We start from the raw sequence: 23,523 nt of genomic DNA on the forward strand, positions 1-23,523 counted from the left end.
AGAAATACAGGCACAGCAAGTGATTAGAAAGGCAAATGGAATATTTGTTATGCTTTGATGGGATGCGGGTAGCAAGGCCAGCACTTGTTGCCCATCCCCAATTGTCTTTGAATCGAGTGACTCGCTAGGCTATTTCATGGGGCAATTAAGAGTCAACTATACTGCTGTGGATCTGGAATTAGTTGTACGCTGGAACCAGTAAGGATGGCAGGTTTCCTTCCCCGAAGAGCATGCATAGAATCTTACAGTGCAGAAGGAGGCCATTCAGCCCATCGTGTCTGCACCAACCACAATCCCACCCAGGCCCTATTCCCGTAACCCCATGCATTTACCCTAGCTAGTCCCTCTGACACTAACAGGATATTTAGCATGACCAATGCAGCTAATCCGCACATCTTTGGATTGTGGGAGAAAACTGGAGCACCCAGAGGAAACCCACGCAGACACGAGAAGAAAGTGTAAACCCCACACAGACAGTGCCCCAAACTGGGTATCGAACCCAGGTCCCTGGTGCCATGAGGCAGCAGTGCTAACCACTGTGCCACCCATTATTGAACCAGATGGATTTTTACAACAATTAATGATATCTTCATAGTCACCATCACTGAAACTAGCTTTAAATTCCGGACTGAATTAAATGAATTTAAATTCCACCAGTTTCCATGTCTCGAGAGCATTATGCTGGCTCTCTGGATTACTGATCCAACGAGATTACCACTAAGCCACTGCCTTCCTGGAATGCTGTCATTTGTCAGAGGAATGGAATATAAAAGTCAGCATTTCTTGCTGCAGTTGTACAGGGTTACTGGTGAGGCCACAAGCAGCACTCTGTACAGTTTTGGTCTCCTTGTATAAGAAAGATTGCAAACGCATTGGAGGCTGTTCAGAGAAGGATCATTTAACTGATTTCTGGGGTGTGGGAAAGGTTGGGCCTGCATCCATTGGAGTTTAGAAGAATGAGAGGCAATCTTAATTCAGCACAAGATCTTGAGGGGACTTGACAGGGTGAATTCTGAAAGGATGTTTTCCCCTTGTGTAGAAACTGGAACTAGCGGACAAAGTTTAAAAATAAGGGGTCTCCCAACTAAGAAAGAGATGAGAATTTTTTTTTTTAAGCTCAGAGGGTCCCGAATCTTTGGAACAGTCTTTCCCAGAGAGCAGAGGAGACAGGGTCAATGAATATTTTTAAGACACAGGGAGATGGATTTTTGACCAACAAGGAAGACAGAGTATTGGGGCTTAGGCAGGAAAGTGGATTTAAGGCCACAGTCAGATCAGCCATGAAGCTTGAAGGGGCTCCTAATTTGCACGTTTGTATACAAGTACGTTCTTTGATATAAAAAGATGAATCAGTAGACTGGGGAGTGGTCAGTGTTGAATCCCATTGTTTAAGAAGGGGAACAGAGACTTCCCCGGGAATTATAGACCGGTGAGTCTCACTTCTGTTGTCGGCAAGATGTTGGAAAAAATTATAAGGGATAGGATTTATAGTTATTTGGAGAGTAATGAATTGATAGGTGATAGTCAGCATGGTTTTGTGGCAGGTAGGTCGTGCCTTACTAACCTTATTGAGTTTTTTGAGAAAGTGACCAAGGAGGTGGATGGGGGCAAGGCAGTGGACGTGGTATATATGGATTTTAGTAAGGCGTTTGATAAGGTTCACCATGGTAGGCTTCTGCAGAAAATGCAGATGTATGGGATTGGGGGTGATCTAGGAAATTGGATCAGGAATTGGCTAGCGGATAGGAAACAGAGGGTGGTGGTTGATAGTAAATATTCATCATGGAGTGCGGTTACAAGTGGTGTACCTCAGGGATCTGTTTTGGGGCCACTGCTGTTTGTAATATTTATTAATGATCTGGATGAGGGTATAGTTGGGTGGATTAGCAAATTTGCTGATGACACCAAAGTCGGTGGTGTGGTAGACAGTGAGGAAGGGTGTCGTAGTTTGCAGGAAGACTTAGACAGGTTGCAAAGTTGGGCCGAGAGGTGGCGGATGGAGTTTAATGCGGAGAAGTGTGAGGTAATTCACTTTGGTAGGAATAACAGATGTGTTGAGTATAGGGCTAACGGGAGGACTTTGAATAGTGTGGAGGAGCAGAGGGATCTAGGTGTATGTGTGCATAGATCCCTGAAAGTTGGGAATCAAGTAGATAAGGTTGTTAAGAAGGCATATGGTGTCTTGGCGTTTATTGGTAGGGGGATTGAATTTAGGAGTCGTAGCGTTATGTTGCAACTGTACACAACTCTGGTGCGGCCGCACTTGGAGTACTGTGTGCAGTTCTGGTCCCCACATTACAGGAAGGATGTGGAGGCTTTGGAGAGGGTGCAGAGGAGGTTTACCAGGATGTTGCCTGGTATGGAGGGGAGATCCTATGAGGAGAGGCTGAGGGATTTGGGATTGTTTTCGCTGGAAAGGCGGCGGCTAAGAGGGGATCTTATTGAAACATATAAGATGATTAGAGGTTTAGATAGGGTGGATAGTGATAGCCTTTTTCCTCTGATGGAGAAATCCAGCACGAGGGGGCATGGCTTTAAATTGAGGGGGGGTAGTTATAGAACCGATGTCAGGGGTAGGTTCTTTACCCAGAGGGTGGTGAGGGATTGGAATGCCCTGCCAGCATCAGTAGTAAATGCGCCTAGTTTGGGGGCGTTTAAGAGATCCGTAGATAGGTTCATGGACGAAAAGAAATTGGTTTAGGTTGGAGGGTCACAGTTTTTTTTTTTTTAAACTGGTCGGTGCAACATCGTGGGCCGAAGGGCCTGTTCTGCGCTGTAATGTTCTATGTTCTATGTTCTAAACTCAGTGGCAGATTTTGAATTAAAAATCAATCTGTGTAAGAAATGTGCTCAGTGTCTGAATCATTAGAAAGTGCATTAGAATGTACCAAGTAACAGAGTGAAATCTGGTAGAATAAATAATCCAATCTGTTTATTGAAAGGAGCAACGGGACTAATTAATTGAGGACAGCAACAGACTTTCCTAAGGTTTCCCTGTGAACTCGACATTTATATTGCAAGAATTAAAGAAGCAAATGGGGATAAAATTCTATATTGGGTTCATTCACCAGTAAATAATTCACCATCACGCAGGTGTCTTTGGAAGGGATTTTTACAGTAACTTCATTGCAGTGTGAATGCAAGCCTACTTGTGACACTAATAAATAAACATTAAAAACTTCCTGCTGCCTTGGAAAAGCGGCCAGCATAATCAAGGATCTCACCCACCACGGACATTCTCTCTTCCACCTTTTTCTGTCGGGAAAAAGTCTGAGGTCACGTACCAACCAGTTCAAGAACAGCTTCTTCCCTGCTGCCATCAGACTTCTGAATGGACCTACCTTGCATTAAGTTGATCTTTCTCTACACCCTAGCTATGACTGTAACACTACATTCTGCACTCTCTCCTTTCCTTCTCTATGTACGGTATGCTTTGTCTGTACAGCGCGCAGTAATACTTTTCACTGTATACTAATATATGTGACAATAATAAATCAAATCAAAAATAATGCCCCTTCAGCATTGAATCAGACAGAAATTAAATGTAATTGCTTTGATTTTTAAATGTCACAGTTCTTAGCAAATCTTATTACCGTACAATAGATTCTGTTGTATGTCTCTGAGCAAACAAAAACTAGGTTCATTCTTTTTTTTTAAAAAACAAGTTATTTAGAATAACGTGACTAGTTTCTGAACTTTAATACTAGCACCTACAGAAAAAGTGGTTTAATTTCCTAGTGTTTGTGTTTAAGCAGAACGATACAAGAATGATCAAAAAATGAAAGGAAACCCACTTTATCCTTGTGAAGCAAAGCCTGGCAAATAATGTCCTCGCAAATAGCAGCTGGAGCAAGGCAGTGCAATTTATAGAAGAGTTCAACAGAGGTGATGTGGTGCTCCCTGCTCTCCTTATGTAGTTGGTTCCATAACACATGTGCAACTCTCTGTTAAGAAAATGAACATAGACATATTTTAAAATCAATCATCTTTGTTAAAACAAAACATTAGATTTATCCAGTATTTAAAAACGCACATTTTAAAATGTATGCATTCACAAGAACAGGGGCGGCACGGTGGCACAGTGGTTAACACTGCTGCCTCACAGCGTCAGGGAGCCAGGTTCAATTCCGGCCTCGGGTCATTGTCTGTGTGGAGTCTGCACGTTCTCTCCGTGTCTGCGTGGGTTTCCTCCCACAGTCTGAAAGATGTGCTGGTTAGGTGCATTGACCCAAACAGGCGCCGGAGTGTAGCGGCTACGGGAATTTCACAGCAACTTCATTACAATGTTAATGTAAGCCTTACTTGTGATGAATAAACCAATTTTAAAACTTTAAGATAACCTGAAAGCATTAAAGCTACACAACTGACAAAGCAATGGGACTGAATGGATAGCTACTTTATGAGAACCAGTATAGGCACAATGGACCGAATGGGCTTCTGTGCCATAATATTTAGTGACTTACTGAAGGAATGCCCTGCAGATACAAGTAAAGCAGGACATTTATATACATTTTTTACAATAGTTTGGAGGATAGACAGTTTTATAATTAGGAGTATTATCAATAAATTGTGATAGGGAAGAGTGGCCTGTTCTGCATGTGTAATAATTCCATTGGCTGGAATCAATACTCATTTAATGCGTTTCTAATGTGCTTTCCACGTGTGGAAGGAGAGAGCACGAGGATGGCTTTCTCCCCCAGACAGAGGAAGAAAGGTTGCGTGTAGGTGCCTCACCACCTAGTGGCAACCAGACACAGGGCTCGTTTGCAGTGATGTGGGAATAGGACAGACACGCGCACACACAGACTTCTTCTGTCACTCTAAAGTTTAAAATTTATTTACTAGTGTCACAAGTAGGCTTACATTCACACTGCAATGAAGTTACTGTGAAAATCCCCTAGTCGCCACACTCCAGCGCCTGTTCGGGTACAACTGAGGGAGAATTTAACATGGCCAACGCACCTAACCAGCACGTCTTTTGGACTTTGAGAGGAAACCCACGCAGACACGGGGAGAACGCGCAGACTCAGCACAGACCGTGACCCAAGTCGGGAATTGAACCCAGATCCCTGGCGCTGTGAGGCAGCAGTAATAACCACTGTGCCGCCCATAATATTTCCCATGTGTCCCCACAATTCAAGAACTTCTCAAAAAGTAGGTTTCCACTTGTAGGTTATTTTGTTAGCATGATGCTTTTGGTTCCAAAAAATAATTTGTAGAGAAGAAAAACAATTGACACTCAACTCGGCATCTCAAATTGTTTCTCAGTAATCACTAATTGTTGGGCTGTATCCATTAATCCTTCACCCAAATGACATATGATTCCAAAGATTCTTTATAAGAAGGTTTTAAACACAAGCTTGTCACAGGTGAACAAAATCACGACAACAAGGGTGTGAAATAACAGCCCCAGTAATGTACCTGATAAAAATTGGTCCTCTCAGCCATAAGCTTCAATGTTGCTGGGGTAATGGGTGGAACTGTCATCATCTGCAACTTCCCCAGGAATACTCTGTATTCCGAACTTTTGTAACGCTTGACTTTGTCTTCTATAACCAGTGCCAATGAGTGAGAGTGATTAATCATTTCTAGTAAAGTAGATATGGCTACGTTTTGCACGTGGCAATCACTGATACAGCAAGACAGGGTCATCAGCGACTTCAGCCAGAGAGGAAGGCAAGCATCACCATCACCTGAAGGGTTCAAGCAGAGAGATGGGCACATCAGACACATCTCGTTAATAAAGAAACCTGAATGACACACCAACTACCAAAAGAATATTTGAGTCAAGGTGTAATTATCGTGACCGTGAGAGGGAGGGTTTTCCTCTGTTTAATCTATCTATCTGACTCGGTGGCAATGACAAGGATCAAAATCAGCCCAGGAAGGGAAGACGGCAATCAAGTGTTTGAAGCAAGGGCCTCTAAAGGCAGAGTTAGTTGTTACAGAATACATGAGCCACACAATGAAAATTGCCAGGTTCAGTTCCCACTTTGATGGTCAGACAGGGAGAGGTGTTAGTTGATGGGGGTGGGGGAGGGAAGTGGGTGGGAAAGAAAGGCTAGCCTCAAGCAACAGAAAAAGCATTTCAATTTTTGATTGAGGTCGCTCTCAGAAAGCCAACAAGGACAGGGTTGGACTAGGCCTTTATATCAGCAAAGTCAAGTAACCTAGCAACACTCACAATGTGTGAACTAAAGAAGTCTCACAACACCAGGTTAAAGTCCAATGGGTTTATTTGGTAGCACGAGCTTTCGGAGCACTGCTCCTTCATCAGGTGAATGGAGAGTTGGGTTCACAAACAGGGCATATGTAGACACAGACTCAATTGCAAGATACTGGTTGGAGTGCGAGTCTTTACACGTAATCAAGTCTTTACAGGTACAGACAATGCGAGTGGAGAGAGGGATAATGACAGGTTAAATAGGTGTGAATTGTCTCAAGCCAGGACAGTAAGTGAGATTTTGCAAGCCCAGGCCAAATGATGGGGGTTACATATAGTGTGACATGAACCTAAAATCCCGGTTGAGGCCATCCTCATGTGTGCGGAACTTGGCTATCAGTTTCTGCTCGGCGATTCTGCGTTGTCGTGTGTCTTGAAGGCCGCCTTGGAGGACGCTTACCCGAAGATCAGAGGCTGAATGCCCGTGACTGCTGAAGTGTTCCCCGACAGGAAGGGAACATTCCTGCCTGGTGATTGTTGAGCGGTGTTCATTCATCCATTGTTGTAGTGTCTGCATGGTCTCGCCAATGTACCATGCCTCGGGACATCCTTTCCTGCAGCATATCAGGTAGACAACATTGGCCGAGCCGCAAGAGTATGTACCGTGTACCTGGTGGACAGTATTTTCACATGAGATGATGGCATCTGTGTCGATGATCTGACACATCTTGCAGAGGTTGCTGTAGCAGGGTTATGTGGTGTCATGGTCACTGTGCTTATCCCTCTCTCCACTCACATTGTCTGTGCCTGTAAAGACTTGCATTCCAATCATTATCTTACTGTGCCCACCCCAGTCCAACGCCGGCATCTCCACATAATGTTTGAACTATGTTAGGGCTTGTGGGTTCTAACAGAGAAATAAACAACTTGGTTTGCACACATAACACAACAGGTTTTATTGAAACCGGCTCTTGGCTCCGATTCAGAATATAAAACGGAAAGTAAAACAACAGCTTGAGCACACACCCCAATGACATCACCATCAAATCATGTGATCAGCTCTTAAAGCAACCTGCACCCTTTTAAAAAATATAACTCCATTTTCAGGTACAAACATGGAAGGCCTCTGAGCACAACATGGGTGGGCACTCGTACCACTGACACATATACCGGCGGGAATAAATGCCTCGAGAAGTGCTGGGATTAGATGAGGGAGGGCAGCAGGAAAGAGGGATAGAAAATGGAGAAAATGGAGAAGGCGGAAATTCATCACTGACGGAGAATAAAAAGGAAACACTCCAGCTTACCGATATCCTGGAACGCTGCCAAGTAAAATGCTTCAATCTCTTTGAAAGACAGATACACGGGAAAACTGCTACATTCCAGCAGGAGCTGGCAGGTGGCAGCGAAGGCCAGCCTGCAATCCTCCGTCACCTCGTCCACCTCCTGCAGCATGTGATCAACGTCCCAGTTCCCTTCACCCTTCGCGCCGTCAAACTTCATGAAGAAACCCCGCTGCCGCTTCTTCTGCTTCAGCGCTGGCCCGCGGACGGTGAAGAAATCAGACAACATTTGCTTGAACTGAGGCAGGGTGATCTGCTTTTTGTCCCATGCCTTCTTTCCTCCCCTGGTGCCCACTTTCTCCTCTTCCCCCACAACACCCTGTACCTGGCAATTTGTCCCAAAGATGTGTTTTAATGCAAAATGCGCCAGGAGCTGTTGTACGTTCTGCATCGAAGCCTGAATGCTGCCGCCACTCTTCCACACGTTGGTGTGGTCCGATGATATACGCCGGTCGCCATGGTCCTGGGATTTCTCCGACAACACCACACTCAATCCAATCCCACTGTCTTCCGATCGCAGTGAGGGGAAGATGGAATCTGCTCCCTCCTCCGGACTGTGCTCCGGATCAGAAACCGTTTCACTGGTTTCCTCTTGGATCGGACTCTGAAATGCCACCATCAATAAAGGTTGGTTATCAGCATTAAACAAGTATGCACATTCACATTTGTATTTCAGCAACTCTTCACTTTTAATATACAGCAACCATAAAACTTAGCACCCAAAAGAAAAAATGCTGGAAAATCTCAGCAGGTCTGGCAGCATCTGTAAGGAGAGAAAAGAGCTGACGTTTCAAGTCCAAATGACCCTTTGTCAAAGCTAAAAGGCATAGAAAGTGGGAGATATTTATTCGATATGGGGAGCAGAGGCATACAAAAATCCTCTTGGAGAGAAGAGCAGTACTTCTTCAAAAGGTGGCATTCCTGGAAGAGAAGTGGTCAATAAATATCTCCCACTTTCTATGCCTTTTAGCTTTGACAAAGAGCCACCTGGACTTGAAACGTCAGCTCTTTTCTCCCCTTGCAGATGCTGCCAGACCCGCTGAGATTTTCCAGCATTTTCTCTTTTGGTTTCCAATTCCAGCATCCGCAGTAATTTGCTTTTATAAAATTTAGCAGAACAGGTTGATCAGAAACAGCATGCATTATAGAAAAGGAACTTGGGATGGGGAGGAATCCCAATTAGAAAACAAACGTGAAAATCATCCATAAAATATTTACAGTGCAGGAGGCCATCCGGTCCGTGAAAGGGCATTTTACCAAAAGACATCTAAATGCATCATTGAACGCAAACTAAACAGTGGCCGTCAGCAACTGATCAGAGACAAGGGGCGGGACTTTCCAGCCGCACTCATCCCAAAACCGGAAAATCCCGCCCGAAGTTAACGGATATTTGCATGGTCTGCCCCTCGCCCATGGCGGGCAGGACGATAAAACTCCCCTCATTAATCTGCCCAATGAGTCTTGCAGAACTATAGCTTTTGCACACTGGGGATTACATTGTACATTCGGGTCAACATTTTGTTACATCACAACAAGTGACTACACTTTCAAAAGTACTTCATTGGTTTTGAAGTGTTTCTCCACTTCCTGGAGTCATTGAAACTCTCTTTCTTTCTTCACCTCACAATGTTGAGTTGGAGGAAGGTATGACACATCCAAGGTTTGATGTTGGGACGGGTTGTGCAATAACATGGAAGAATGTGAAAGATTCTTGAGCAATGCTTGAGAGATAGAACGGTGAAACCGCACACACGAATGGTGACTTCGTGACTACGGACATTGCAATCAAGTGGAAGCATTGTAGCGAAGGTGGAGGGGGCTGTGGATAGATTCTGACATTGTAGAACAAGGAATTTCTTCAATATCAAAGACCAGGGATTATTCACTTGAAATTCTCACCAAGGGCGAGAGGTGAGGCATTAAGGGATTATTAATATTGAGGATTGTTGAAATGTGACATTCCTTTCTCCCCCCCCCCCCCCCACATGCCCATGGGCACTGACACCAAATGCAGTGTGGCCCTCTTGCCAAGATTGACTCATTGTCTTGGCTGGTGTGACCACCCCTTCCTCAAGGTCCGAATCTTACCTCAGCCGGCCTTCCGCTGTCCACCTCAGCTTCCTGTGCACTCCGCTCCTCTGTGTCCATGAATGTTGCAGGTAACTGAATCTTGCCGAGTATCACGTAGCACATCTTCAGACTCTTGGTGAGCTCTTGCAGACTCAGGCTTTCCATGTGCTCCATCAAACACTGCACAATGTGGCACAGCATTTGTGGAAGATACTGCGTCTGAATTTCAGAATACAGCTCCTGGAGACAATGGTGATATTCAAATTATTCCACTGCAGATGATAATAAATACAATACATTTTCACTAATAGCTACTACATATGGTGGGTTACATCAGAGGGAAGTAGTGGATCAGGGCAGCACAGTGGCAGAGTGGTTAGCACTGCTGCCTCAGCGCCAGGGACCCAGGTTCGATTCCCAGCTTGGGTCACTGTCTGTGTGGAGTTTGCACGTTCTCCCAGTGTCTGTGTGGGTTTCCTCCGGGTGGTTCGGTTTCCTCCCACAGTCCAATGCTGTGTGGGTTAGGTGGATTGGCCATACTAAATTGCCCCTCAGTGTCAGGGGACTAGCTAGGGTAAATATATGGGGTTACGGGGATAGAGCCTGGGTGGGATTGTGGTCAGTGCAGACTCGATGGGCCGAATGGCCTCCTTCTGCACTGTAGGATTCTATGACTGGATGTTCAGCAGAAATACTCCTTTATCTCAAAACAAAATTCAAGCAAAAATACTGAATATTTACCTCCTTTCTATGATTGAACATTGGCCTACTTCTCCCACTCATTGCCCCCACCTATCCACCCTATTACCCAAGATAGACATTATATAATGGTGCAGATATCGAAAACAATGGATCAAACACTAGATAATGTCTTAGTCCTCAAAAGAACCCTTCTGATGACAGCTTCCAACCCTCTGATCCCATCCCACAATCAACATTTTCTCTCCTTACTGAACTATCATTTTCCTTTGTGGGAGCTTTCAACTCAATAGAAAGAGAGAGATAACAGACTGGTCATACCTTCTGAAGATAGGTCCATGGAGTCAAACAGTGTAATTAAACAGAAAGAAAGAGTTACATACACGATAGGATTTTGGCTGCATTTAGATGAATAAAAGTTTCCTTCAAATGTATTTTCATGGGGGGGGGGGCAGGGGGGTGCATTTAAGTGCTAGCTGAACACAACCCCCAGTTGGGATGGTTTAGAAATTGAATAACTAAAAGCAGATGGTGCACAAAATGTCCTTCATTGAGACGGAGCAGCTAAATACAAAGAATGCACACTTGGCGATGTTTGCAACATCATTGCTTTAGTCAAAAGTACCAATAATCTTTGGGTTGCAATCTTGAGTAGACAATACCTGGCAATTTGAACAAGTGACACCCAGTGAAAAATAACATTACATTTGCACGGTGGCACAGTGGTTAGCATTGCTGCCCCACAGCGCCAGAGACCCGGGTTTAATTCCGGCCTTGGGTCAACGTCTGTGTGGGATATGCACATTCTCCCCATGTCTGCGTGGGTTTCTTCCGGGTGCTCCGGTTTCCTCCCACAGTCCAAAGATGTGGAGGTTCGGTTGATTAGCCATTCCAAATTAACATTTCTTGTCAGGGGGATTAGCAGGGCAAATATGTGGAGTTACAGGGATAGAGCCTGGGTGGGATTGTTGTTGGTGCAGGCTCGATGGGCTGAATGGCCTCCTTCTGCACTGTAGGGATTCTATGATACTACGATTCTATGTCAATTCTTTGAGGGCCACAGTGGCATCTCGGCCCTATCACAAATATACCACGCAATCAAATCCAAGAACAACGGAAATGCCTGCACATTTCTTCAAATCCATTTCCGGAAAATTACACTTCTTTGTTTTGCAAACTGACTGATCCAAGAGCAGCTGACACCGAAATCTGATTATCTCGACCACAAAGAGTTCCAACTTAGCGCAACTATGCCCGGGCACTTCATTCACATATATGTGTTACAAGGCAGATGTTTTGATAAACACAGAGTAGGGCATTGATCAAGGCCAAATGGAGATAGCATGGTGAAAATCATTTTCCAAGCAGCAAGCAGTTTTAAAGAGGTGCGTCCTGCATCTTTTTTCACCAGATTTATCTCCGCCCCAATTGCCCTCCTTCATTGTGTTTGATATCAATTGAATCTTCCATTGCTTTGAGGCTTGTGTCGCCCCCCCTGCCCCCTCCCCCCCATCCCCCCACATCGGCTGCTTGTTCGGTAGGGTGAAGGGCACATTAAACAGGGTAGGAAAACATGAAAATAGTCCCTTTCATTGCCAATTCCTTGTGTCCATGTTACTGTGGTGCCTGGGCCAGCATTATTATTGCACTGTCACATCCTAGCCACTGTTAAGTGTTATGGATAAAACGTTACTACTGGTCCCATCCAGTGTCTGGCATCAGGTACTACAGACAATATAATGAATTGCTTGGTAACATGGAGAAGGCCGCCCCCCCCCCCCCACCCGAATTCACTGCACCACCATTGATACAACCACTCTTTGGGGATATCGTATCTTTCCAGAGGACCATTTCTCATGTTCAGTTCAGGCTTGTTGGAATATTAATGTGGTCTGGTCTCCACAACAAAGAACAGCAAGTCCGTTGTCATGAGCTGCAAACAATGTACTATCAGTGCGCTACAAGAAAAGCAGCGGCTAAAAAATATGCAACAATTCCAATTAAATCCCACTTGGCTCCGAGGTGCTTGCACAGATTAACATAATATACAACAGTGGCAAAATCAGATCTGACCAGCTAGGGCCGCAATGGGTATTTTAAAAAAAAACAGAAGTAGTTGTCTCTTTGACTTGCACTCACTAGAGAGATCAGGGTAGAATTTTCCCACCTGCCACGAGAATCACAGCAGGCGGGGGACGCGGACCGTGCAAAGGTCTGTTGACCTCGGGCAGGATTTTCCAGTTATGGGGAGAGAGTGACTGGAAAATCCAGGGAATTCTGTTGTACAGTTCAGCCAAAGTGAAGGATTGATTGCTGCTAACAGCAGTACAATGTTTGTGACACGGCTCCCATTAACTAAAATAGGAAAATAATTATCAAGGAGTTTTACTCAGATGCACGAGAGAGCAGCAGTGTATCAAAATGGAATTGAAAAGTACAAGATTGTCACAATAAACAGTGTCATGTTATAACCACACAATAAACAGGGGAGATGGTGGAACAGTGGTAATGTAATCCAGAGAATGCACTGGGGACATAGCTTCAAATCCAACTACAACAGCTGGTGGAATTTAAAATCAAATAATGAATAAAATCTGGAGTTGAAAGCTAGCGTGGGTAATGATCACCATGAAACTATCATTGATTGTCATTAAAACCCATCTGGTTCACTGATAGCCTTTAGAGAAGGAAATCTGTTGTCCTTATTTGGTCTGGACACGGCACTGTGGTCAACTCCAAACGGCTCTCAAGGACAATGAGGGATGGGCAACAACTGCTGGCTTTGCCGGTGACACTCACATCTGGGCAAGTGAAAACACACAAACTGGAACACCTAGGGCAAGATTTTCCAGCTGCACTCGCCCCAAGACCAGAAAATCCCACCCAGGACCAACGAACCTTTCCAGGGCCTGTGTCCTGCCCACTACGATTCCCGTGGCGGGCGGGACGGGAAAATTCCATTCCGAGAGTCAACTCCTGCACATCGAACTGCAAATGTAATTCTGCAACCAAGCTGCAGTGCCGTGCTTAGAGGGACAGTGAGTATCACCATCAACTGCTCATATCATCTTTGAGCACCTTGAGAGACAAGCGGTTATCTCAATTGTTTTGATTAGGGGGCATGAACAATGAGGCAATACTTGGGTATTTACAGACCTGGAAAAACGGGAACACATGAGAGACAAGTATTTTCAAAAAGGAGCCTGCTCCACCATTCATAATGAATAGTGGAGCAGGCTCGAAGGGCTGAATGGCCTTTTCCTGCTTCTAGTTTCTATGTTACAATGACAAACAGACTATCACTTCATTCTTTGTGCAAATTGGCTGCCAGTATTACACTTCTAAAGTACTTCAAAAAAACCAAAATCATGTTCTTGTGCAGAATTCACAATTGCATCAGTTGTTTGATTCCTTACGTCCTGGCCAATATTTACCATCCAACCAACATCAACCTTGGAGTCCTCGTGCATCAGTTGCTGAAAGTAAGCGTGCAGGTACAGCAGGCAGTAAAGAATGCAAATAGCATGGTGGCCTTCAGAGCGAGAGGATTTGAGTATAGGAATGTTTTCCTGCAATTGTATAGGGCGTTAGTAAGGCCACACCTGGAGTAGTGTGTGCAGCTTTTGTGCCTTTATCGAAGGATGATGTCCTTGCTATAGAGGGAGTACAGCAAATGTTTACCAGGCTGATTCCTGGGATGGCAGGTCTGTCACATGAGGAGAGACCAAGTCGGTTAGGATTATAGCCATGGGAGTTTAGAAGAGTGAGAGGGGATCTCATCGAAACTTATAAAATTCTAACAGGGTTAGACAGGGTAAATTCAGAATGAATGTTCCCAGTGGTGGGGAGAGTCGAGAACGAGGGCTCATGAGGATAAGGGGTAAACCTTTTAGAACTATGAGGGGATGTTTCTTCACCCAGAGGGTGGTGAATGTGTGGAATTCACTACCACAGAAAGTAGTTGAGGCCAAAACTTTGTGTGATTTAAGAAGAAATTAGATATAGCTCTTGGGGCTAAAGAGATATTGGGAGGGGAAGGGAGGATGTTGAATTTGCTGATCAGCCATGGTCATAATGAATGGTGGAACAGGCTCAAAGGGCGGAATGGCCTACTCCTGCTTCTAGTTTCTACGTTACTATGACAAACAGAATATCACGTCATTCTCTTGTGGAAGCTTGCTGTGTGCCACTGTCCCAACAATATTACACTTCTAAAGTACTTCATTGACTGTCAAGCATCTTGGGACACGTGGAGAGCATGGACAGTGAAATGTCAATGTAAGCATTTTGATTATTGAACGAATAAGAATACCGAGACTATTACTTCCTGATGCAAGAAAACAAACTCAAAAAAAATCAAACTAACTGTGTAATAGGGAGACAATCAAGTCGTTTACACTGAGAAACCATTATGTAAATTGTGCTGACTTACCAATGGAATGACTTCTAAGAGGAACACCAATAGGTAACAGAGTTCTTGGACAGTTGCAGGAGCACTTGGACCTTCCACCACCATGTGACTTACTGGTTGAGACCTGTTCCTGTAATTGACACAGCATCATCCATGATTCCTCACGATTTCAACAATGGCACACCCTCTCATAAACAGGAGTTTCAAGCAGCTGTTTAAAACAGTCCTCACCACAGTCACACGGGTTAGGAGGCAGTAAGTCATAAAGGAGAATGAACATGAACGCCAACCATTGGGAAAGCAATGACAAAACATCAGGTGTTAAAACCCACCGCAAATGCACATCTTTCTTTCCCGTTCTGCAACCTACATTGTCAAGGAGCCATGTTCCCACAAGTGAAACAAGAAAATAAACATCGTACAGAAAAAGAATGGCACGTGCAATAGGCAACACACAAACAGCACAGCTCCAATGTTTTCAATACTCTACAGCAGAAGTGCCCCAGTTCCCTCCCACAGTCCGAAAGACGTGTTGGTTACGTGCATTGGCCACGCTAAATTCCCCCTCAGTGTACCCGAACAGGCGCTGGAGTGTGACGACTAGGGGATTTTCACAGTAACTTCATTGCAGTGTTAATGTAAGCCTACTTGTGGCTAATAAATGAAAAGGATTACTTTCCCCTGCAATATTCAATGCACCCACTAAACAACAGACATTACTTGGATATGCATGCAAAGTGTTGTAAGCAACAGTTGCAGACCAAGAACAGAAAGCGGGATTGGGCCGGATAGTTCTTTGTCAGCTGGCAGAGATAAGATGGGCCAAAGGGCCTCTTTCTGCACCAGAGGTAAGATGGGCTGAAGGGCCTCCTTCTGTGCCATAAACAGTCCATTTATTCGATCGCTACATCAGTCCTGGTGGCTCTTTATTACTAATTACATCACCCATTCCCTAACCATCTCCCATGGTGCAACCTTGCTGAACCTTGACCCTAACTGACCACCCGATCCCACCTGCCTTCCATCACAAGAGAGACTAGATCCCCCTTCCAATACATTGTTTTTTTGCACTTACTTCTGCCATAGCCACTGAAACCATGACCGACCTGTTTTGGTTATCTCTAACCTGGACTATTTCAACATGCTCTCTCACAGAACAAAATATTTCACTGAAAAGCGTAAGGAAGCAGTGTCAGAAAGGGACATAATAGGAGGCATAACTTATAGCTTGATTGAAGGAATAGGTTTCATAGAAACATAGAAGATAGTTGCAGGAGGAGGCCATTCAGCCCTTCGAGCCTGCTCCGCCATTCATTACAATCATGGCTGATCGTCCAACTCAATAGCCTAATCTGGCTTTTTCCCCATATATTGTCTGGAGACAATACACATCTTTTTAGCCTGTCTTGATGCTCTCTCCACTCCCATTGTTTTGTTTCTTAAAGACTGGATTAGTTGTAAGTATTCGCATTCCAACCATTATTCATGTAAATTGAGTCTGTGTCTTATAAGTTCTGTTTGTGAACAGAATTCCCACTCACCTGAAGAAGGGGCTCAGAGCCTCGAAAGCTTGTGTGGCTTTTGCTACCAAATAAACCTGTTGGACTTTAACCTGGTGTTGTTAAACTTCTTACTGTTTTTCCCCATAACCTTTGATCCCATTCGCCCGAAGTGCTCTATACAGCCGCCTCTTGAATTCTATAGGATTTGGAAAGGGATGGAGAATTTCAAACAAATAGCAGAACGAAAGGCCCAGGTGATTATAGCCGGTAAAGCCAATGGTGGAGTGAGGGGAAGGAATGCAAAAATCACCACAACAGTGCCCGGGGGTTGGTGGGGCAGGTGGAGAGAATACAGGGATGAAGGAGATTGTAGAGAAATGTTGCTGCAAGACCATGAAGTGATTTGAAGATTTGAGGGTTTAAAATTAAACCAGATTAAATTGGGAACACCATCGGCTTCCAAGTCGCACACCATCCTGACTTGGAAACGTATCGCCACTTCTTCACTGTTGCTGGGTCAAAACCCAGAACTCTTTTCATAACAGCACTGTGGTGTCCCGATACTACATAGACTGCAGCAGTTCAAGGTGACAGTTCACCACCAACTTCTCAAGGACAATTAGAGTTGGGCAGTAAACGCTGACCCAGCCCGCGATGTCCGCACCTCGTGCACTGCGACAGGACTGAAGCGTTATTGAGGAGGTGCGACGCTGGAGAAGATTCACCTGGCAGAAGTTTTAGGCAGGATACCCAAGCAGGGATTTGGACAAGTCGAAGTTTATGGAGTACAAGAGGCCAATGACAGCTGGATGTGACATGTGGGCCGGCACAGTGGTTAGCACTGCTGCCTCACAGCACCAGGGACCAGGGTTTGATTCCCGCGTGGGTCACTGTCTGTGCAGAGTCTGCACGTTCTCCCCCTGTCTGTGTGGGTTTCCTCCCACAGTCCAAAAGATGTGCTGGTTAGGTGCATTGGCCATGCTAATTTCTCCCTCAGTGCACCCGAATATGGCGACTAGGGGATTTTCACAGTAACTCTATTGCAGTGTTAATGTAAGCCTACTTGTGACACAACACTAATAAACTTTAATGACTTCAATGTCGAAGGGGGAGAGACAGAGGCGAAAACAGGCAATCTTTCAGAGTTGTAAGCAAGTGGTCTTTTGGATGGAACACACAAGTGTCTGAACGTTAACTCACAGAACACGAAGGCTGCGAACAGGCAGCCAGAAACAGTGCTTGAATAATGTGATCAAATCGGGGTAAGGAACCAGCACTTGTACACATCATTTCTCCCACATGAAAGTTGCCTTTAATTTTATTGACACTGAATCATAAGAACCTTGGCCCTCCTCGAACGACTCTACTCGGAAACCTTACAGACATAAAGGTGCCACACAAGGTAAATATTTTGCTACATGAATATTGAACACTCCAGCTTTACCTGACGCGGTCTTCAAAAAGCTGGGTTAAATAATCCCACAGGTAGTCGGTGCTTAGTGAGCTGATCAGCACATTCACCGTCTTTATTACCTCCGAGGCATTCTTATTTTCTTTCATTTTGCTAGGGAGCAAAATAATAAAGAATTTTATTTGTGGTTCTGGTGGGTCTGAAGCATCAACTGACAAAAATAACTGGGAAACATCCCGGGAGAACGAAAAGCAGAGTGTTAAGGATAAAATAGAATATTTCTAAACAAGTATCAATTGTCAATACGTTGGCAGCAAGCAAGTGAAGAGGAAAACAATAAAACTCAAAGACTTAAAAATCCAAAGATGGCAAAAATGTCCAACGGTAACAAATCTTTACTCAGGTATTTTTTTCCTTTTCTACCAATAAATGGAAAAGTAGTAATGTTCAAAGGTTCTCGACGCACTTAGAAGATGAGGGGGAGTGGGCGAGAGGGAGGGAGAATGCAAGTGGGAGAATGAGAGAAAGAGAGGGGGAAACAGAAAGAGGCATACAGACAATACCAGTTGACACAATTATAAGACCATAAGGTATAGGAACAGGATTAGGCCATTCGGCCCATCGAGTCTACTCTGCCATTCAATCATGGCTGGTAGGTTTCTCAACCCCATTCTCTTGCCTTTTCCCCATAACCTTTGGAAGACATTTTACTTTCATTTCAGTCTTTTAGCTTTACTTTAACATTTATCCGTTCGTAAACTATCATTTTCATCCGTACCTTATGAGCAGATGTTCATTCTGGCTTGATTGGATATCTGGATCAAGCATCTCCTTGCAAATGGAGTAAAAAGCCCTGATCACTTCAAGAAGCAAATCGCCAATGACCTGAGGGCCTGTAAACGTGACACATTATCAATTGCAGTGAGCAGCAACCTGGTCCTTTCAAACCCTGAACAAGTCAAGAAAGGTATTAACCCCCTCTCCCCAAAAAATATTTTACCATTGCTCCCATCTCCCTTGCAAGCCCAACCCACTTGGGAATTTCACCAAATATTACACCATCAAATAAATATCCCCTCTGAACAATATTGCCACCCTACTCTCCTGTCTTTTCCATTCCTCCAATAACACTGTATTATCCATTATCATCCACTTGGCAGCCAGGTTTCTGTTGATGCTGTTCAGCCTGAATCTTCCTCCAAGTTAATTGCTTTACGGACCCCAGTTTACTTCCTACACTCTGTACATTGTGATATATGCATTTTAATCTGTTTTTTGATCTGAAGTACCCCATCGCCATTTCAGCTTGTGAATACTATGCTTGCCTATTTCACCCCATCAGTTGGATTGTTAGTTCTTTTCCCAGTTCCCTCTCTTTCCTAGTCTGTATAACTGGTCACGTCCATGTTTAAGAGCAAGCCAGTACCTTTCCTTCCTCTTAGATGTAGTTCGTGGTTGCAAAAAGAGGTCCATCTGTCCTACAACCCATACCACATCCCAACATTCTTCAGCCTGTTTATAATTGCCCTAGTCTTCCTATCCACAGTCGAGGGTGTAATTCTGAGATTATCACCCATAACATCTTGCCCTTTGAACAAACATTTCCATTCAGTGTGATATGTTCTTTACCCCCCCAAGCAAGCTGCATCAAACAACCCCTCCAGCGATTGAATCCTCTACCATGAGTACTCCTAGCTATGCTGCTGATCATCTTTCCTCGTTTGTTTATTGGCGCCTGGCTCTGCCATCTTTCCCCGCAGGAAGGGAGAATTTCAAATTGTCTTCTGGGCTGTCAGGCATTCGGTTCTAACCCTTCCCTTCCTGCCTTTCCCCATCCCTTTGATGGGCGACTACCTCCCATTGCCTGTTCCCTGACTCACTGATGTGACCAACCTCAAGCTCTCACTTCAAATTTCCTCCACCTCGAGTGCTGAGATTCCAAGCACAACTGATCCATTTTAGAGAGTCACAAATGGAAATGCATGTGTTTTGAATTCAAAACTTTTGAGTTTGTTTTGCATCAACTTTAAATAAAAGTCATTAAACATAGAATGCCCAGAGTGTAAAAGGAGGCCATTCGGCCCATCAAGCCTACACCAACAACAATTGCACCCAGGCCCTATCGCTGTAACCCCATGAATTTATGTTACTGATCCCCTGACACCAAAGGACAATTTAGCATGGCCAATCAACCTAACCCGCACATCTTTGGACTGTAGGAGGAAACCGGAGCACCCAGAGGAAACTCACACAGACACGGGGAGAATGTGCAAACGCCACACAGACAGTTACCCGAGGCTGGAATTGAACCCGGGTCCCTGGCGCTGAGAGGCAGTAGTGCTAACCACTGTGCCACCGTGCCGCCCAATCATTGGAACAACCCCGTTAAAGGGAGGCACAATGTACAAGTCATTTGCCAGTTTACCTTTTTTTCCATTCATGGGATATGGGAGTCGTTGGTTGGCCAGCATTTATAGACCATCCCTAGTTGCCCGAGATCTGGAGTCCATTGTAGGCCAGACCAGGCAAGGACGGCAGATTTCCTTCCCTAAAGGATGTTAGTGAACCAGATGGGTTTTTCCAACAATCAACAATGGTTTCATAGTCTTCAGTAGATTCTTAATTCCAGATTTTTTTAAATTGAATTCAAATTCCACCATCTGCCGTGGCGGGATTCGAACCCGGGTCCCCAGAACATCAGCTGAGTTTCTGGATTAATAGTGATAATACCACTAGGCCATCGCCTCCCCTTACCTAGCTCAGGTTTATCAAGTAGACTTATCAGAATACGAAAAGGCTTCAGATGTGCTTGAGGTCCATGTTCCTGATCTAGCTCAGGGTTGACCTGTTGCAGAATTCTAATCAGTGCCTGTAAATAAAAAACAGATTGCTTCTCAGTAACAGTGAACATTCCAGCCTCAATGTTACATTTTCAGGGGCAATCACAGTAAAGATAAGTTAGAGTCCTTGAAGAACTCTTCCACAGAGGCATTGCTAAGAGTTAATCTCGCTCGAAACTTGAACGAGGAAAATTCACTGGCACCAATACTCTTTGTACTCTTCCCTCAAGGGAGTGTGGGGCACACCCAAACATGGCTGCAAAGCTGCAGCTATGTTCCTGTTGAGCTGTACTCTTGCCAAGCACAAACACCTGTACGGAATTGTTCTACATATCTACGTATGTGACATTATGACTGTACAAGCACTATGTCAACACCAGATATTTACATAGCAAAGCAAATAATTGTGAAATGCCAAAGAATTACTGCATTACTTTTTGTGGCTTTGAAGAGGATTTGAAAATGAAGCAATTACACCGTTTTACAAAATAACATCTCGATTCGAGTCCTGAAGTTTTTGTAATTTTGTGCTGATAAAGTGGGAATGCCAAATTTGGCAGCATCTCATTAAGAATAATATTCCTTGAGCGTACTCACTCGAACCAGCAAGTCCTTGGAATGCGTGTCAAAATAAGCCTTGGCGTGATCTTCGGGGGAGATGGCGAAGTCTGTGACCATGATGCCCCCTTTGATATCCGTCCCTAACAGAGGCAACAGGAGCCATTGTTATATCGGCAAACAGAACACAAAAATATTGGTCGTTAAATCTTTGTTTTATCTCTGTTACACCATGCAAACAATGTGTCGGAAAGATTTGACATCAGAAATATAACTTCAATAACAGCACAGCATCAGTGAAAAAGGTATATGCAAGTATCTTGAAAATTCCCTGGAGAATTTCAGCATTCAAGACCAGTTCATTTGTACTTTGGTCATGCAATGGCTGATCCTAAATGCAAACACGGTGTTTGAACACTGGACACATCAGACCCCAAAGTGAAACCTGGCTTGATATATCCTAACTTAGTGTTTTTTGTTCCCCTCCAAGACTGTGGAGGAAAGTTTGAATAAATTCACAGGAATCTGCTGATGAACTTTTAATACAAGGAATAAAACACTCAAGAAAAATGATTATTCCATACTAAAAGGTTGGAAAGACCTCAATATACACACAAGAAAAGGATTGAAATATTCACTATTCCTTTCAGAATCAGAGAATACGACAGCGCAGAAGAGGCCCTTCCACCCATCGAGTCTGCACAGAGGTATGAAAGGCCCGGACCTGCCCACCTAATCCCACTTACCAGCACTTGGCCCATAGCCTCAAATGCTATGGCGTGCCAAGTACTCATCCAGGTACCTTTTATTGGATGCGAGGCATCCCCCACATCCATCACCTTCCCAAACAGTGTATTCCAGGCCGCCACCGCCCTCTGGGTAAAAACGTCTTTCCTCAAATCCCTCCCTAAACCTCCCACCTCTAACTGCTGCCCCCTTGTAAGTGACCCTTCAACAAAGAGGAACAGCTACTCCCTAGCCACCCTGTCCATCCCAAGGGTACGCTGGATGGAGCAAAGAACGAATGAAGTATTGAATGTGGTCAGAGGAACAATGGGAACCTGAATAATATCAAAGACAACAGACAGGTTATCCTCGGACAGGTTATCTGTGCAGGATTGGAGTGGCTAATCATTACTGGAAGAATTAATGGAAGAAAAGCAAGAGACTGACAGCAAAGGAAGCAGATATAGACAACATTGAAGACGGTCTTAACCACAACTCCAACAAAGAGATCTTCCACTGCACTGCTGCCTCACAGCGTCAGGGACCTAGGTTCAATTCCTGGCTTGGGTGACTGTCTGTGTGGAGTCTGAACGTTCGCCCTGTCTCTGTGGGGGTTTCCTCCAGGTGCTCGAGTTGCCTTCCACAGTCCAAAGATGTGCTGGTTAGGTGCATTGGCCATGCTAGATTTTCCCTCAGTGTACCCGAACAGGTGCCAGAATGTGTCAACTAGGGGATTTTCAGAGTAACTTCATTGCAGTGTTAACGTAAGCCTACTTGTGAAACTTTTGATTGGAGAGCTTGGGAGATCATAGTTACCGATGCCACCCAGCATGGTATTTGGATAACAACTGGGAATATGAAACTATTATTGTGTCCCCCAAGGTCCCTTCATACTTGTCTGCATTCCCTGGTCTCCCCAGACCTCTTGCCAATCAATGCCAGACACTAGGTCTAATCTACAAAGCAATAATTTAAAATCTTTCCTTCAAATTTTTTTCTTGCATTCCAAGCTTCCACACAATGTTTCCCTGAATCATCTGGCAGAAGTTACAAGAGTGCAGTTCTTCCTCCATTTTTTTCCTTAACTCATCAAGAAACATATAACAGACCTATGTTTTTCAACGTGTTGAATTTTCCCAACATCAAAATCCTGCCTCCATTTTAGTAATGCTGGGATTTTCAACTTTTGGAGAGTGGGGTGGCTGCCTCTGGCAGCAAATCTGAGGTAGATACTGAGGGGGGGGGGGGGGGGGGGGGGGAGCATAGGTACATTAAAAGGCCTGCCTCCTTTTCCAGAGACATTCACTCAATTTTTCAGATTCGTATAAAGTTCCCTTCACCCTCATCCACCCACCTCCATTCCCCCATCTCCTCTTGTATCCACTGTATAAACAAAATTCACAAAGCCTGTAACATGTGGAAGACATTGAAAGCTCATAAATCTGTCAAAATAAACAAACATTACTTGAATAAGCACTTCAAAAGTATTATCCTGTTCAGAAACTCATCAATCTGTGAAATGCATCAAACTCACATTCCCCAGGATAGCGGACTAAATAAACTCTGCAGTACGGAATACATTAGTGCTTTTGAAGGTAGTCAAAATCTGATACATCTATTAATGCTTTCAAACAGATGGCTAAGCTGTTCTTCAAATAATTAATTAAAGTCTTGAGGAGAGTTTAAACAAATGGTTCTGGACCTCACGTTGGGCTAGCCTTTCAATAATGTACAATGCGGAATGTCATTTTATAATCTATTTCAATGAATCAGAAGACTTTTTCACTTTTAAACTTCTGT

At 44.3% G+C, this 23,523-nt stretch overlaps 1 protein-coding gene across 3 annotated transcripts in view; it reads right to left on the bottom strand.

The window, feature by feature from the left end:
- The window catches only part of dop1b (DOP1 leucine zipper like protein B), a 148,553-nt gene that overhangs the window by 68,525 nt on the left and 56,505 nt on the right, over window positions 1-23,523 (bottom strand). For all 3 annotated transcript variants that reach the window (XM_078232767.1, XM_078232769.1, XM_078232768.1), the window contains exons 8-16: window positions 21,037-21,140; window positions 20,354-20,468; window positions 18,378-18,492; window positions 17,633-17,752; window positions 14,708-14,816; window positions 9,595-9,816; window positions 7,471-8,110; window positions 5,422-5,693; window positions 3,795-3,944 (exon numbers count right to left, since the gene is read on the bottom strand). In XM_078232767.1, coding sequence (XP_078088893.1) covers window positions 3,795-3,944; window positions 5,422-5,693; window positions 7,471-8,110; window positions 9,595-9,816; window positions 14,708-14,816; window positions 17,633-17,752; window positions 18,378-18,492; window positions 20,354-20,468; window positions 21,037-21,140 — 1,847 coding nt within the window. The remainder of the gene's footprint in view (window positions 1-3,794; window positions 3,945-5,421; window positions 5,694-7,470; window positions 8,111-9,594; window positions 9,817-14,707; window positions 14,817-17,632; window positions 17,753-18,377; window positions 18,493-20,353; window positions 20,469-21,036; window positions 21,141-23,523) is intronic.

Source organism: Mustelus asterias, chromosome 17 (assembly GCF_964213995.1).
Source record: "Mustelus asterias chromosome 17, sMusAst1.hap1.1, whole genome shotgun sequence".
In the NCBI taxonomy this organism is placed as follows: domain Eukaryota; kingdom Metazoa; phylum Chordata; class Chondrichthyes; order Carcharhiniformes; family Triakidae; genus Mustelus; species Mustelus asterias.